Source organism: Octodon degus, unplaced genomic scaffold, assembly GCF_000260255.1.
Source record: "Octodon degus isolate 3935 unplaced genomic scaffold, OctDeg1.0 scaffold00052, whole genome shotgun sequence".
NCBI lineage: Eukaryota > Metazoa > Chordata > Mammalia > Rodentia > Octodontidae > Octodon > Octodon degus.
This window is the reverse complement of record NW_004524628.1, coordinates 8,272,040-8,287,725: the sequence shown is the minus strand read 5'-3', so window position 1 is coordinate 8,287,725 and position 15,686 is coordinate 8,272,040. Positions and strand designations below refer to the sequence as shown.

General features: G+C 51.2%; 1 protein-coding gene across 1 annotated transcript in view; it reads right to left on the bottom strand.

Annotated features, from left to right (window-relative positions):
* Nucleotides 1-2,292: 2,292 nt before the first annotated feature.
* The window catches only part of Il18r1 (interleukin 18 receptor 1), a 45,051-nt gene continuing 31,657 nt past the window's right edge, over nt 2,293-15,686 (bottom strand). The window contains exons 7-11 of the mRNA XM_023717335.1: nt 13,464-13,584; nt 10,546-10,685; nt 8,309-8,467; nt 6,075-6,233; nt 2,293-4,210 (exon numbers count right to left, since the gene is read on the bottom strand). Coding sequence (XP_023573103.1) covers nt 3,852-4,210; nt 6,075-6,233; nt 8,309-8,467; nt 10,546-10,685; nt 13,464-13,584 — 938 coding nt within the window. The 3' untranslated portion in view covers nt 2,293-3,851. The remainder of the gene's footprint in view (nt 4,211-6,074; nt 6,234-8,308; nt 8,468-10,545; nt 10,686-13,463; nt 13,585-15,686) is intronic.

The following is a 15,686-nucleotide window of genomic DNA, read 5'->3' as shown; positions in this document are numbered from 1 at the left end:
ATGTATTTATTTGCCAGCTGCGTTTCTTTATCTGAGAAGTATGTATTCACTTCAGATGCCCATTTTTGGATTGGGTCTTTAAAATAAAATGAACTATCTGGAGCAGCTACGCTGGTGGGAAACACAGGCTCAGAATACGGAACAGCTCTCTGGATAGAGGAGAATGCACAGGCATCAGAGTGGATGGACATGAGAGCGAAGGAGGAGCAGCACCACGCCCAGGACTCTCGCTCCTCTGTAACCTGCAGGGGGACACCCAGTGTCCTCCTTTTCTTTTCAACCACAGTGTTCATAACATAGTCAGTACTCAATAAAAGTACATTTTGTCCTATGAAAAAAAAAAAACGTCAGATGTGTCCACAACACAGGGTGGGCAAGATCAGCGTGTCTCTGGTTCCAGAAAAGCGTGGAGAGGGAGAGCTGCCTAAGGATGCCTACCCCACCCCCACCCTACCTTCCCAGGATGGTCCTAGAGGCTCCTCGGGGGAACCCTAAACTCCCGAACGATGCGCGAACCTCCACTAACACCCTCACCCCCACACAAGCGCACACCACGCTGTAGCAATTGGATTAGGGAGGCGGGGGTCCCTCACTTGTGGTGGGCCAGAACGAGGGAGGAGCAGGTTTCGGAAGTGTCACAGAGAAATGGGCATCGGCACGGGTCCCAGCAAGGCTCCTGTCCCCAGGAACTGGCGGGCAGGCGGGTGGGAGACACGTGTGCTCCCATGGCACACACAGGCTGGTGCCCATTGTATCTGGGGCTTGGCCACCCGGGCACCCTCTCCCTGGCTCGGCCCAGCTCCCGGCGCAGCCTCGGCTCGGAAATCAGGCCTCCTCGGCCCTCGGTCCTTGCCACTGCAGCCTCTGCGGGTACCCTCGCCCCAGGACAAGCACTCACCTGAGCGTCCCCACCTCGGTGACACGGCAGGCTGCAGACACAGGATGCCGCCATCCCGCGCTAACTACACGCGATTCCGTCCACGCCCACCGAGCGACTCAGCCGGAGCCCCGAGCGCCCCTTTCCTCCACTCCGGCTCCAGGCCAGCCCTCTGCAGCCAGCTTCCCTCGGCGCGGCCTTGGCCGGGCCTCGTGGGATAAACCGTGGCCCAGAAAGGTGCCTGCAGCCTGGAAGCAGCGCCCTCCGAGCTCACCTCCACCAGGCGGAAGGAAGAAGACAGTGCTCGACCTGAGCCAGCCCGGAAAGCGCCTCGCGCTCCGACGGGCTCAAGACGGCCGCAGCGCCGGCTCCGGGTCTCGCGCGCCGGCGTCTGCGACGTGTTTGCGATTTCTCTCCGCTTCCATTTAGTAAGTACAACTCCGTTTAGTAAGTGCCTATCGTAAGAGCGATAAACCTCGGGCAGCTGGTTCTCCTCCGCTGCGCACCGGCGCGTTCTGATCCAGTTGAAGGGCATCTGGGGTCGGGGAGGAAGACGTTCAAATACCTAAAATATTGTCGACTGACCCTGCTTGGAAATGGTCTTGTTTGCGCTTAAACTTAAACACGTGGACACTCGTCACCTGGCGAACGGAGGCCTGCGGTGTGTGGCCCCAGTGTTTACCGCGGTGTGCGAGAAACGAGGGAGCTCTCCTTTTCTCCTCGGTGGAAGAAAAAATAAAAAGGCACACTGGGCTGCTGAGATAGCTCAGTGGACTAAAGCGCCTGCTTAGGCAAACGTAGGCAAGCAGGGACCGCGGTTCGGTCCCCCGCCCCCCACGCCCCCCACGCCCTCTGCGAGCTGGGCGGTCCCCAGAGTCCAGGCCCGGTGGTGCACACCTGTAATCCCAGCGCTGGAGAGGTTGAAAGCAGGACGATCACAAGTCCGAGCTGTAGACTGGGTCCCAGTAATAACTAAATACATTTTTTTTAAAGGCACAAAGTAATTTGACATCTAAAATATGGCAAGTATAGGCATTTATTTTGAGTGACCCATATACCATTAAAATAGGCTGGAATGAAGTGGAGAAAGAGGATAGAGTCTTAGAGAGAGTGAAAAAGAAGCCACGAGACATTCTGAAAATAAAAGCACAAGAGCTGTGATTCACTAACGCACTGCAATGTCCCTGAAGTTTCTATAACATACACGGTTAAGGCAATGTGAGGTGCACTTCATACAAAATGTGTTTAATGTGCTTTAAAGCCTGTGTTGTCAGCAAAACAGGAAGCAGAATCATTCTAGGTGCTAGAGATGGTTACAGTAATGAAATTTATTGTATTCTAATTTTCACATATAGAACATACATATTAATTCATTGACTTTTTTTTTTTTTTCCAGAACCAGGAATTGAACTCAGACCCTTGAGCTTGCCAGGGAAGCACTTATTCTATTAAGCCATCCCTTCATTGATTTTCATAATCCAGCCAATTAGCACACCGAATCATAAGCACTATAAAATTAAATCCCCCTGTCGCAGAGGAAATCTCATTCTCCCGGAAGTTTTAGCACAATCGACTGCATCTCTGCTTTAAACTCCCCTAGTGCATCCACGCTGCACCCACTGCCCCTAACTGGTCCTCCACGCCGGCGCCTTCGTGCCTCTGTGACCGCCCCTTCTGCTGGAGGCTGCTGCCCGGGGCCCTGTGGTCAGCTTGACCAGTTGCTGCTTCGAGGTGTTGGAGACGCACAGCACGGGCCCCATTAGGGATGCAGTTCGCCTGCATGGGAGGCCGCGGCTCTGTCTCAGTGTCTTGGCAAACATCTGCAAATGCAGCCTGTCCTCCCAGCTGCTGAGCCGCCACACCCTGCCCTGTGACTTCTCTTTAGCCTGTTGCTAAGTAATGGATCCAAGCAAGAATTAATTCTGGTACTAATATCCTTACCAGTGAAGGAGCAAGTAACAGCTCTTAGAACTGTTCTACGGAAGTGCAGAGTGTAGACTCTGGGGAGCAGGTACAACCATTACAAGTTCTAATTTTATAGATGGGGTAACTGAGGCATGGGGAGGTCAGATGAGGCCCCGGCGACCACAGAGGAAGAGCAAGACTGACGCTGGGGGTGGGCTGCGCAGCCCAGCACTTCAGCCAGCATGCCAGGCTGCCTCTATGCCAGGGCTTCTGGGACCCAAGGTTTTTTTAAAAATCAAGCAGGCACATTTCTTTTTATTTTTTCCATTTAATGGCTAATGTGATCTGGCACCATCTTGAATATAATTATTTACATGACATCTATCACTGTTTTAGTGCACTAGAAATGAAAGTCATTGAGAATATCTGAAATGAAATTGGGGCCACTCATGAAAGACAAAGGTGCTGGGGGTTCCTTTAGATTCCCAAGAATAGGTCTGGATAAGCAAGCTCTGTCCTGGGCCTCCTTGGGGCTCCCGGAACTGCTGCCTTGCGCAGGGGCCAGGAGAAGGAAGCATGTCCTGGGGTCTGCCCCCGCCACAGCACCTGCTCACCCCCGCAGCTCCTTTCCCCCTCCCACCAGGATCCAGGGGGCCAGGGATGTGGACGCAGGGCAGCATGCCCAGGACGGCCACCCACCGGCTCACAGAGAATGCTTCTCCCTGCGTGTAAAGTCCCGAGACCAAAGGGCCTGCTAGCACCGGCGGCTCTCAGCGTAGTGCCTGCTGGGCAGCACATCTGCCCGGGACCCCGCTGTGCTTGCTGCCTGCAGTAACGGTGCAAGCAGCCGCCAGGGAAAGGACCAGCTGCAGCCCGTGGGAAACCCAGGGTCATCCAGAAGCACAGGACCAGCTCAAGAGCCAGTCTCATCCCTGGTGATCTAAAGACAAGGCCCTCCTTCAGAAGGCTTTGTAGGGCATTCAGCGTTTCAAAGGAGAGTCTGCCCTGAGCGGGCCCTCACTCTGTCCCCAGAAGCACCAGTCTTGGAGATACTCCGCCGTTCCAAATATCAATACACTTCAGCAAGCACCGGCAAAACCTCGGACAAATCCCTGTCTGCCTTGCTTGCTTTTGCAGGCATTAAGTACAGAAGGTTTTTCCAGAACCTCGAGTTGTATGAAAGAGACTCCTCAGCCTTCCATGTGAGAACTCTGTGTGACTTCAGAAGCTTTAGAGACTGCGGCAAGAGAGGGACATCCCCAACAGGTGCAAACTGAATTAAGATTATTTTGATCTTCCTTTCCACCAGGGCTGCGTGGAGCCCGCTCTCCAGTTCATACCTGACTTGGTGAGACAGATAGCTCTTACTGAGGAGAATGATCAGCCGTCGGCTTTTCTGGATCAGTGAATGGAGGTCATCAACAGCAGCTGGGGACACGAGGAGTCGTCAGTGTCAGCAGTGGGGAAGGGTGCGCAGGACAAAAGGTACTTTAACACATGACCCTGTTTTATATTATTTAGCTGTTAAGCTTATTAATGAAGTAAGACAAACCACTTTTTCCTCAATTTTATGCATATAAAATAAGGATGAAGGTGGCAGTAATTTCCCCTGCGCCCTCCCATCCCTGAAGGATTTCTGTGTAGGAACTTGCTTAAGCTCACAGTGAGCCTGGGCCTGGCCTCCTGTCATTGTACAGGCAAGGATGCCAAGCCAGCACCACTGAGAAGCTTCCCTGGTGCCCGCAGCTGGGAAGTGGCAGAAATAGAGGAGGGCATTTGTGTACCCACCACACCATCTGGCCCCACGCGCATGGAGGAGCATGCTGAAATCAAAACTTAGAGATCAAAAAGCAAACAAGAAGAAGAAAAGCCTACAGCACCCAAAACTGCACCATTACTCATTGTTTTAGACCAGAGTTGGCCAGGTTTTTCTGCAGAGGTCCAGATAGTAAATATTTTGGCTTTGCGGTCACACCGCCTCTGTCCTCTCCACTCTCCTCCGCTGTGGAGTGCAGATAATTCAGCAGGGGCACCAGCCGGATCTGATGGGGTGGCAGTGGGAGGACCCCTATTCTAGACCCCAGAGAGCTCAACCAAGCCTGGCTACAATTGGATATGCAAATTGTCTTTATTATTATTTAAGAGCTCAGAAAAGAAAAGAAAACCTATTTTAAGATGACTCTTAAAAAAATAATGTAATTATAGTAAAACTGATGCCAAGCGGTGGATCAAAGCTTGAGGAGTAACGTCACGCCACCATCTACAAAGAACTGCCACTTAAAAATGTCAGTGTTGTATGTGTGATAATTTTTCCACTTGAGAAGTTGTTCATTGTTAAACTATAGTTTATTTTTCTAATTAGCAAAATTTTCTCTTTGTAAATTGTAATACAGGAGAGGGAAAGTCTCCTATCTTGTTGACTTAAATAAAATATTTCTTTTATCTTCAGTGCTCAGCTCAGAGCTCAGCCGAGGGATGATGGTATTCAATAAATATTGGATGAATAAACCCATGGCAACCAGTGACGTCATTTCTATTTTTTATTAGCACTGATCTCAGCAATAATTTCACACTACATTTCTAATATTTCCTCTATAAAACCTCAAGAAGAAAAGTGTTAATAAATGTCCTTGTAATTGTAATTATCTTGTAAATTGTCTTGTAATATGTTTTATAAATTGTAATTTGCCTCAATATAAATGCTATGACCGTTTGCATTTATGTATCAATTTTAAAACCCTGAGTTCCATGACTGTGACCGGCTGGGAATCACAACAAGTCCCTTGCAGTCCTCTTTTCCCAGTGCCCCCATTTCCTACTGCAATTTTGTCATCAGCATTAACACTGTAAAGAGAGGGCACTTTCTAGTGAGAGTCGCTCTGCGTGGCAGCCTCGGCATCACGTACTAAGTTAGGACCTGTGCAGAGGAGCCGCCGCCCTAACTGGGTGTCTCTTGCAGGTCTGCGCCTCAGAGCCAGGCTGGCTGCGAACGTGGCACAGAAGAGGAGATGCTCGCAGAGGTGACGCCCACAAAGGCAATGCACACCGCGTCCTGGACAGCCAGGAGACCATGAGGAGGCCCCGGGAGGGCCCACTTGTTTTCTCATGATTTATTATGTCAGATAATTAATTATATACCAGATCAGCCAGCTATTGACTAACCTGGTCTCTTCTGGTCTCCAGGACCCTGTTTGTTTATATCTGGGGAAAATGAGAATCACTTGTACGGCTAAGCAACTGATTCGAAAAAGAAAATGCTGCTGTTGGGTTTCTGGCTGGTGCCCCGCCTTACCTCCTCCGGGCTCCACATCCCTTTCGAATATGCATAACTTATACCCGAAGTGTCCCTCCAGTGCCGTGGGCAGTGTCTCCACGGCAAACGTGTACTCTTCACCACTCCCTGGCCCACGCTCTCTCAGGTAGGACACGAACGCATCGTACATCTTGCCATCTAGGAGACAGGGTGGACCCTTGAATGCGCAAGTCAAAGGCTTTTGGAGGAAAAGTTCAAGGGAAGTCAAGATGCAGGAGGAAAGTTGGAAGAGAAAAGTTTAATTCAGCACTGTCAGGTCTCAGACGCTAACTGCGGAGCAATCGGGAATGTTTTCAGGCCCTTATTTAAGAATCGCAAGGGCCGGCCAAAAAGCTCAGCGGATTAAAATACCTGCAAGCAGGCTCAGGGGCCGGGGTTCGATCCCTGGGTCTGCTGTGCCGGCCCCACCGCCAAGGCGTGCTGAGAGGGCGGTGGTGCGCGTCTGTAATCCCAGCTCTTGGGAGGCTGTAAACAGACAGATCACTATACCCTGTAGACCCTTCCCTAACACACAAAATATAGATAAAGAAAAGAAAAAGGGATCGAGAGTTCATGCACGTGAGTGTAGAATGCCACAGGAAAGCAGCAAAGCTCAGCTCCACTGCACGGTCCCCCTAATGCAGAGCAGATGAAAGCAGCACTGAAGAATAAGGCAGAGGAACAGAATAGCCTGGCGGGCTGGCAGGCAGCTCCCAGGACACTTCTTGCCACAGAGAAGGCATGAGTCAGGCCCTGGGTATGCAAGCCACGCTCATCCGGGCGGGTAGAGGGAGCTGTGGAGGGGGATGGCCTGTCCTCCTGCGACAACTGGGCAGGCGGCAAAACCAGCCCTTCACACCTAGCTACAGTGTCAGGATTTCCTACTGCACTGAAAGACAGAAATGACGTGATCCTTCGTAACAACACACTAGGCCACACGGAAGGAGAAATGATGTGATCCTTTATAGCAACACACGGCAAAGCCGTCCTAGGCCCCGGTCCTCTAGGTGCCCCGGGATTTATTTTCCACCACCCAGGCAGCTGCGCTGTCTTCAGCCTTGTGGCGAGCTGCTTTCAGTTTGTAGCCGTTCTGCACACGGTGTTGTGGGTCCGCAGTCCAAGACACTACCTACTACTGACCCAAAGCTTCCACCCTTCAGAGCTGCATATGCATGAAAGATAGGAAATTTTGATAAAAATTGCAGACACCCACACACATACACACATCAAAGGCTACAAAAGCTGACAGAAATAAAGCCAGTGGCTGGATTAATCAGCAAGCAGTTCCCCTGCATGATTCTCAGGCTGCTGTGAGATGTGGGGCTTCCTAGGTGGGCAGAAAGCGGCACTTCTGCTGCTGTGTTACTCTGTGCGTCCTTGCTACCAGGTCAGCTGCTATCTGTCACTAAGAAGGGCCAGCGAAAGTCAGACAGGCCTGCGCCGACAGAAGCATGCTGTTCCCCACAGTGAGGACACACCCTACTGGGTCAACTGGGCAGCCAGTTTGGGCAAGAGCAGATCTGCATGGGAGGTGACACATCTTCACCCTTAGCAAAAATTAGTTTTTCAACCATTACTTCCAAATTCTGTGTTTCAAGCAGCTCCCTCGGTGTAACATAAATCCGCTTGTGCAACATGTGCAATTGATTTTTAATGACCAACTGGAATCCTAAAGACTTCTTGCCACTTTTCAGCATAAGAAACAGAGGTGAAGAGGCACCAGATGGATACAGAGACCGATGCCAACTGGGGGGTCCCTGAGGCCTCCGCCAAGCTTCTTACAGTGAGCACTCGCTGTCCTTTTCCAGGTCACAGCAATGACCCACAATGCAATGCACACAAGCTGGCTGACTGCACCTGCTGGAGAAGGCGTGGGAAGGCCGTGGGCCAGGCATGCAGGTGGCCAGTTCCTGGGCTCAGGCACTGCACAACACATCTAGGACATGGGCCACAAGAAACATACATGCATACATACATACATACATACATTCCTGAAACTATAGGACAATCTTCGGCAACACCTAAGTAAGCACAAGAACAGAACATACAGCAACGCTGCTCAAGGAAGCAGCGGTATGTGGTTGTCTTTTCATGGAAAGCCTCTCCCATAAGTCAACAAGGCAATGAAAACAAAATGAAGAACATTCATCTTAATAAGATAAAGATGAATTTATGTGGCTTAGCAATGACAGCATAAAACAAGACAACCCCCCCAGCACTCTGGCACCCATTACCTGCTAGCGTCTCGTCACTGCCCACCCAGCGTCTGTAGCACAGAACCACGTCCACTCTATAAATGATGCACACGACCCCCAGGGACAGCACTGCCACAGAGAGCACGGTGGCCACAGTCATCCCTCCAGTGAAGACGTGGCGGGGGATGTCAGCCATGCCTGTTGGAAACAGAACAGCACCAGAAATAAAGACTTGGCCAGTGGGATGTCAGCAGTGCCTGCTCCTGCCATGTGAGGCTGTCCCCTCACCTTTTCGCATTGGCTAGGGACCCGCCCACTGTCCTCTCAGTCCATCCTGTTCCTGTCGCTAGGCTGTGGTGTTGATCTCTCCACTCCAATTTATGAGGAACAAACATACACAGCGACATTCACGGACCTGAGCTGAAAGTGCTGTGACGTCTTCCGCCATCCATGCCTGCGGCATTCAGACTTTTGGGCAGAAGCCCAGGAGGGGGCTTGCAGAGGGGCCAGGCAGAAGTCTCAGCAGGGAGGAGGGCAACAGAGGCGTGTGGCTCAGAGAGACCAAACAGGCTGCGGGGAAGCAGGGTTTGCAACCTGGTTCCACGTCTGTGTCTAGGAAAAACTCTGGGGGCACTGCTGTCTTAGCGCCTTCTTCAGTAAAATGGAAGAAATACAAGCAGCTTATATCGCTTACAGCTGATGTGGGAGAGAGCTGGCTGCGATATTACACAGAAGCAGTTACAGATGCCGGGGCCAGAGTTCTCAGAATTTTAGCAAACTTTCTGTTCTTTTGGGGAAAGAATAACATTTCCTATGTGGGTTCAGCGTATGCTCACTGGAGGGAGATATAAGATTATATGGGAGTATAATTTTTTAAACCAACTCATAATACGATAAAGTTCATACTAACAAGGCAGTATATTTCCTTTCTGGGTTTCATTTTTACCCGAAAGTTTTTACTTAATTGATATCATGATAATCACTTTTCATTTGTTCATAGTACAGCAACAGCATTTCATTAGGCCACTCAATGATCATTCACAGTACCCCAAGATTCAGACAGACTGCAGTTTACCCAACCAAATGCAGTGCCGAAATGCCGACACACCCCACGTTTTACTTATTTTGTTGGAATAAATTCTAAGGGGGGTGTTGATTTCTAGGCTGAAGCATCACTGACCCCTGTCAAGCTTGGGCCGGGGTAGGGAGCAACTTTCTGCATCCGTCCTTCATGTCCAGTGAACTGCAAGGTGTGAGCTGGCTACCTGATGTACTCCCAAGTGACTCTGGAATAAGGCCGGGCGCTGGGTTCTTGTGTCCCTTGAGGTCAGGCACACGGGCAGCACACGTGCGCACAGGCTCATGCACAAGCACACGGGCACCCACACTCGCTTCTGCCCTGCAGGTCCCCACTGTCCCACTGAGGCACCATCGTGTGTGTGTGTGTGTGTGTGTGCGCGCGCGCGCTTGTGCGTCTTACACTGATTCTCTCTCATCTGCGCTAGTATTCTGTCTCTGCTCCCTCTCTGTCTCTGGTTCTATCTCCCTCTGTCTGTCCTGTCTCTCTCACGTCTCCATGTCTGTCTCTCTGTGTGTCTGTTTTGCTTTGTCTGTTTCTCCCTTTTCATCTCTCAGATGATCTCTGTCCCCTCTCTATCCAAGGAGCTGGTGACCATGCCCGGGGATGAGCAGAGAGGGAGGTGGACACTGTGGCCCAGACTTGGCTACTTCTGAGAGGCCACTGCACCATGGAACCCGGGCTGGTGGTGCGGAAAGGACAGAGATGAGCCAGCGTGTGGTTCCCCAAGGGGTCATCATGGGAAATGTCAAGAACCCACAGGTTAGTGGCCACTGAATGTCCACAGGCCCTGTCCAGGGGCTTCCAGGGAAGGGGCCCCAGGGGCTCTCTGTGGAAAGGATGACCAAACCCCTGGGCCCACTGAGCCCCACCCTGGGCTTACCCAACACCCATCTGCAAAATCCCTCTGCCTTTTCGGGTGCGAAGGTCGCCCCCTGCCTCCCCTGCGCCCGTCGCTCCTGCACCTGTGTCCCAGTGCTCGGCCTCAGCCCCAGGTTCCCATTCTCTCGTGGGGCAGAGCCTAAGCTCAGCTTTCCTTCTCCAGCTGGGATCACGAGCACAGGGTTCCAGCCAGGGCAGAGCCCCAGCCCCACCTGCGGTTTCCTGGGCCCCAGGTGCACCCCACCTGGCCATCTCCAGCATGGCCCCCAGCTGCCTGCTACGGCTCCACACACGCCCAGGCCCAAAACACGCGTACCTTTTCTCAACAAAACGAAGCTTTTGATATCTTTGCTTCCGGGGTACGCCACAGCACAATTGTATAAAAAATTTAGATTGTTTTCATTAATTTTCTGAATTCTCAGGATTTTTGAAGCATATGGTTTGCCTTCTAACGTCCTGGGGGAGAGGAAAGAATTTAGAGACAGGCTGTGTCACTTGCGAGGTTGTCCTGAGTGGGGAGCCCTGTGAGATCTTCCAAGGCGGCGGCCACTCGGCTTTCCTAGAGCTTCCCTTTCTGGGCCTGCTTCTAAGGTAGCCCTCCTGCTGCTCGGTGGAACATTAGACAACAGAGCAACGGAGACAGCCTTCTGAAACACCTGGGAGAGCCTGTCAACTACTCAGAATTTAAACGCCTCTATCAGGGCTTAGACTTAGCAACCCCACCCCCACCCACCCCCACCCTCACCCCTCACCCCCACCTCCACCTCAAGCCTCACGTTAAGGCTTTCAGGCCAATGGGTCATGGGGCAGGTCATAGGGAACTGTGCTCATCAGCAGATTTCTCTGCCTCTGGGGCTTGAAGGTGCTCTTAGCCTGGCTGGAGGAGGGTCCCTGGGGGCATGGTCTGCAAGCCTTCGCCCGGCCTGGCTCCGCCCTTCCCTCTTGGCTTCCTGGCAGCATGGTCTGAGCACCTCGCTGCTGTGCTGGCTTTCCCACCATGGCACCGTGCCTCGATGCTGGCAGCAACCGACTGAATCCCGGGAGACTGAGCCAACATAAACCTCTTATCCTCCTAGTTGTGGTGCTGGGACTGCGTCTCAGCAGCAAAGAAAGGAAAACAGGCAGGAGGCTGAGAACACTAGAAAATTCTCTCTCTCTCTCTCTCTCTCTCTCTCTCTCTCTCTCTGTCTCTCTCTCTCTGTCTCTGTCTCTGTCTCTCTCTCTCTCTGTCTCTCTGACTCTCTCTCCCCCTCCCCTGTTTCTCTCTCTCTCTTTCTCTCTCTCTCTCTCTCTCTCTCTCTCTCTCTCTCTCAATTATTTTTCCTACCCCTTCCCACCTGACTGCTTGGGATTCTTTCCACAGTGCAGTCTCCATTAATGGTGACAAGCTTGCTATATTAAGCAGCTTTCATTGCCATACTGAAATACGTGAGATGGGTTACTTTGCAGAGAAAGGAAGTGTACGTAGCTCACAGTCTTGAAGGCTGAAATCCAAGCAGCAGGCGCCCGGGTCAAGGATCCCTGCAGCGCCAGAGCAGTGAGGGTGTGTGCACCTCTATCTGTGGGCTCTTTCCTGCCCCTTCCTATAAACCCACAAGAATTCAGCCTCAGGACTCCACCCTCATGACGAGTCCACTCTAAACACTCTCTACAGCCCTTCCCCCAACATCAGTGCGGGTGCAGGTTTCTACTCCCTTAGCACTGAGGATTAAGCTGGTGCAGGCACCTGGGGAGCACATGGGACGTGAGCTACGGCAGCTCCAAGTTCTTAGCATAGACACAGATGCACGCCAAGTGTGTCCAAGGAGTCCCTGCGACTGCTTCTCTTCTGTTCAGCCTTAGGAAAAAGATGGTCATTCTCAGATACTCAAATAGAGGACAGCTACGCTGGCATCAGAAATAGCTTGGGACAGCCACTGGCAGCAGGCCCCTCCCACCCCTCCCAGGTGCCAGTGGTTTCACCACTCATGTAAGACAAATACTCGTGTTTGAGGCAGTGACGGCCGGCCGGGAGGGGCCGTGGCAGTGGCTAGCAGGTATGCACCCATGGGCCCCTCTGCCTGGCACCTGCTGTCTCAAGCACATGCGATGAGGACCTGGTCAGCCTCTGGCTGTCTCAGAACCTTTCAGAGCACAATTCTGTGCACAGATTGCCTGTCTGGAAAGGTCAGCTCCCTGAAACCCCTGCAAATCCGGAAGCAAGATGCAGCGGTGCTCTGAGAAGCCAGCGGGTGGTATTATCAGCTGTGCGTCCAAAGCCAGAGCCCGCCCTGCTCTCGCAGCTTGGGCTGAGGTTCTGCACGAGCTGTGAGCTGTCTCCAACCCTCCTGAGAGGAGGCCAGTAGAAGGGGGTGGAAAACGGTGATGGAAGCGAGTTGCTGAGGGAAGAGTGCCGCCAATGGACATCCAGGCCACTCACTGAGCCCGGTAACTGCCAGGCGCTAAGCAGCTGTCTGGGCTGCATGGGCCGGACCCCTTGCACAAGTGGCAGAGTCAGGAGACGCCATGGTGGCAGCAAAGAACATACCATGGAAAAGCCAACAGCCAGGGAGAATCAGGAAGTACAGGGGAGGAACACGGTGCCTCAAAACCCAAACTAAGAACAGCAGTCAACCATTACAGTAGGACCCAGTGCCACTCAGAAAAGACTAAACGGCGATCTGCTTAGTCCGTTTTCCTAAGCCTGCACGTGCCTTAATGGAAGAACGTAGGCTAGTTAGGCACCAGTGTGTGTTGTTCAGAACTTGGGCGGTACGGGAGGAAAAATAAAGCCCTTAGCACACTGTTTGTAGTGCAAGGACTGTGGCCTAGAGAGCTGCTCCTTACAAGAAGCTTGGCAAAGTCCTGCCACTTACGTCACAACCAGCGATGGTCTGCTCTTATAAGGTGATGATAAAAAGGGCCATGAACCTTTGCGTGGGTCTTCTAACTAGCTCAGAACTTGGTAATGTCTGCATCATCAATTGAAGGATGGGGGGCCGGGGAGATGGCTCAGTGGAATAAGTGCTTCCCTGGCAAGCGCAAGGGTCTGAGTTCAATCCCCGGTTCCGCAAAAAAAAAAAAAAAAAAAAAATTGAAGGATGGCAGTTCTAATGAGAAAATGTATACAGTGTAATGCAAATGAACTCGAAACACCGCATCAGCCACTGGGGAGTTCTTCACCTTTCCTATCACGTGTGGATGCCGCGATCTTTATATGTACCACGATACCTGCCATGTGTCACAGATGCATACCAAGAGCTTGATCTGTTGTCTTCGTGCACATTAGGCTCTGCTCCATTTTCTTTCTGGAAGTTCCAGTAGAGAAGGTCCTCTTCAATCAGCAAGGCAGAGCAGTTGAGGTCCACATCTTGTCCTAGGTGAATGTTGGTAGCCACAGTTTTCATTTTGGAATCTCAGATTTCAGCAGCTCAAATTGATATAATCGGTGAGTGTCAGCTAACTACTTAACAGAGGGCTATATGATCAGAATAGATACATTTCTTTTTAAATTAGAAATAAGACTGCTAAAGCGGAGGAGTGGGGTAGCAAGGACAAGTGCCCAGAAAAGTGTGAGTGGAATCTCTTCCTACCTTCAATTTTAAATCATTTACTAAAACTTAGGGTGGCTGGTGGACTTTTTTTTTTTTTTTTCCAGCGCGCAACTGAGTAGATGGCGTGGAGCCAGTACTGCCAAGCAGCTTCTGGGACAAAAACCAGATCATCTATAAGTAACAGAAAATTAAAGAAATACCGGTGCAGACAAAGTAAGTAGAAATAATTAGACTATGAGTGCAGAGAGGAAAGACCACTTCCATGGAAGTGAAGGCGGCTGGGACTGCCTGGATTGGACTAAACAGAAAGCCTCACAGGGAAAGGAACTCCCAGGAAGCCTGAGGTAGCTGAGGCTGGGAAGGTTTCTGCCAAGGCCTGGGGCTGGGCAACACTTGACATCTCCCGCTACGAGAGATCCAAGGCCAATCCACACGCCGGCCTGCCGTGACCCCAGCTGCTTTCTGAGTGCCACTTCAGGCTGCTGCCTGGCAGAGGAAAGCACAGGCACTCAGAGGAAGAATAGTACGTGTATATTGTATCGCTATTAAAATACACGTATAGGGGGCCTGGCCCTAGCTCAATTCTTTAAGTGGCTGCTTCCACCAAGCTGTCAGCCTCAGCTGGCTCTAGTTCGATCCCCACAACTCTCCAGCCAGCCACACAAGCCCTGAGGGCATTCGGAGGAAAACAACAACAAAAAAAAATACACGTATAATGTATTTCCTTCACTTTGATTGCCGAAGATCCACAACAAGAGACATACAGAGAGACAGAAAATGAGACAATAGCCAGCAGAAACGACAGGTAAAAGAAGCAGGCCCCCAGATGAGGCACTGGCTGTGGCAGGACAAGACTCTGAACAACTCTGAAAGAAAACAAAGACAGCAGGGAACAATGGATAAACAACAGGCACTTGTAATACATAAGTGATATTTTTTTAATTGGAAATTAAGGAAAAAAAATAAGCCAGGCATGGTGGTGTCTGTGTATAAACCCAACCTTAATCCAGCAGAGGCTGGAGGATTGCTGAGCTCAAGGCCGGTGAGGGCTCCACGGTGAGCTCAAGCCCGCCCGCTCTACATAGTGTCTCAAGCAGCAAAAACAAAAAATAATAAGAAACAAAAATAAACCACAGGGGAAAAAAGATCCCAAGGGAAAAGTTTTTCATGTTTGGTACGGAATAATATAAAATATAGCATAGTAGTTCTTACTAGAAACAGCTAAAATAGGGCTCAGAGAGAAATGTAGACTTTAAAATCTATATGTCACAGGGGAGGATCATTGAAATTGATTCCTAATGCTCACTGCCAACAAGCTACCTAAGAAAGTCAAGCCCCAAAGGGAAAGAAATAACAGAAATAAGGGTGGAAATCAATAGAGACAGAGTAAGAAGGCCTCAAGCTGAAACGCGTAGCAGCTGACGCGCACCGGACGTACATTACTGTACGTATAAAGGGCTGTGAACCCTGCTAGCATCCCTAAATCCAGGCTTGAAATACAGCACACCACAGCATCCCCAGCACTGCTGTGTTCAGTGGCTTAGCTTCAGACAAGCCCTCAGCCTTTCTGCGCATGTTATTTGCTCCAGACATCAGGGATAGGGTCTCTTGGAGCGGCTTTGAGGATCCAACGTTAGGATGTGTTGCTGACCCTAGCATATTTAGCTTATGTGGATTTCCTCCTTCCTTTATTTTCCTTTTGGAAAGAAATTACCCAGAGGACCACTTCCGGGAACCCCCAGACCCAGTCCTAGCCCAGGTCCGGTGAGTGTGTGGAGAGCTTCCTGCTACCCTGCGCAGGCGGGACCAGTCCCAGCCCAGGCGGCAGCGTGGGCCGGACCCTCTCCCATCCCCTCGGGCAGCCCCACACCACTCTGCCTTACGTCCCCACCCCTCCGGACGAGTAGGAATTGCTGCCGATTTC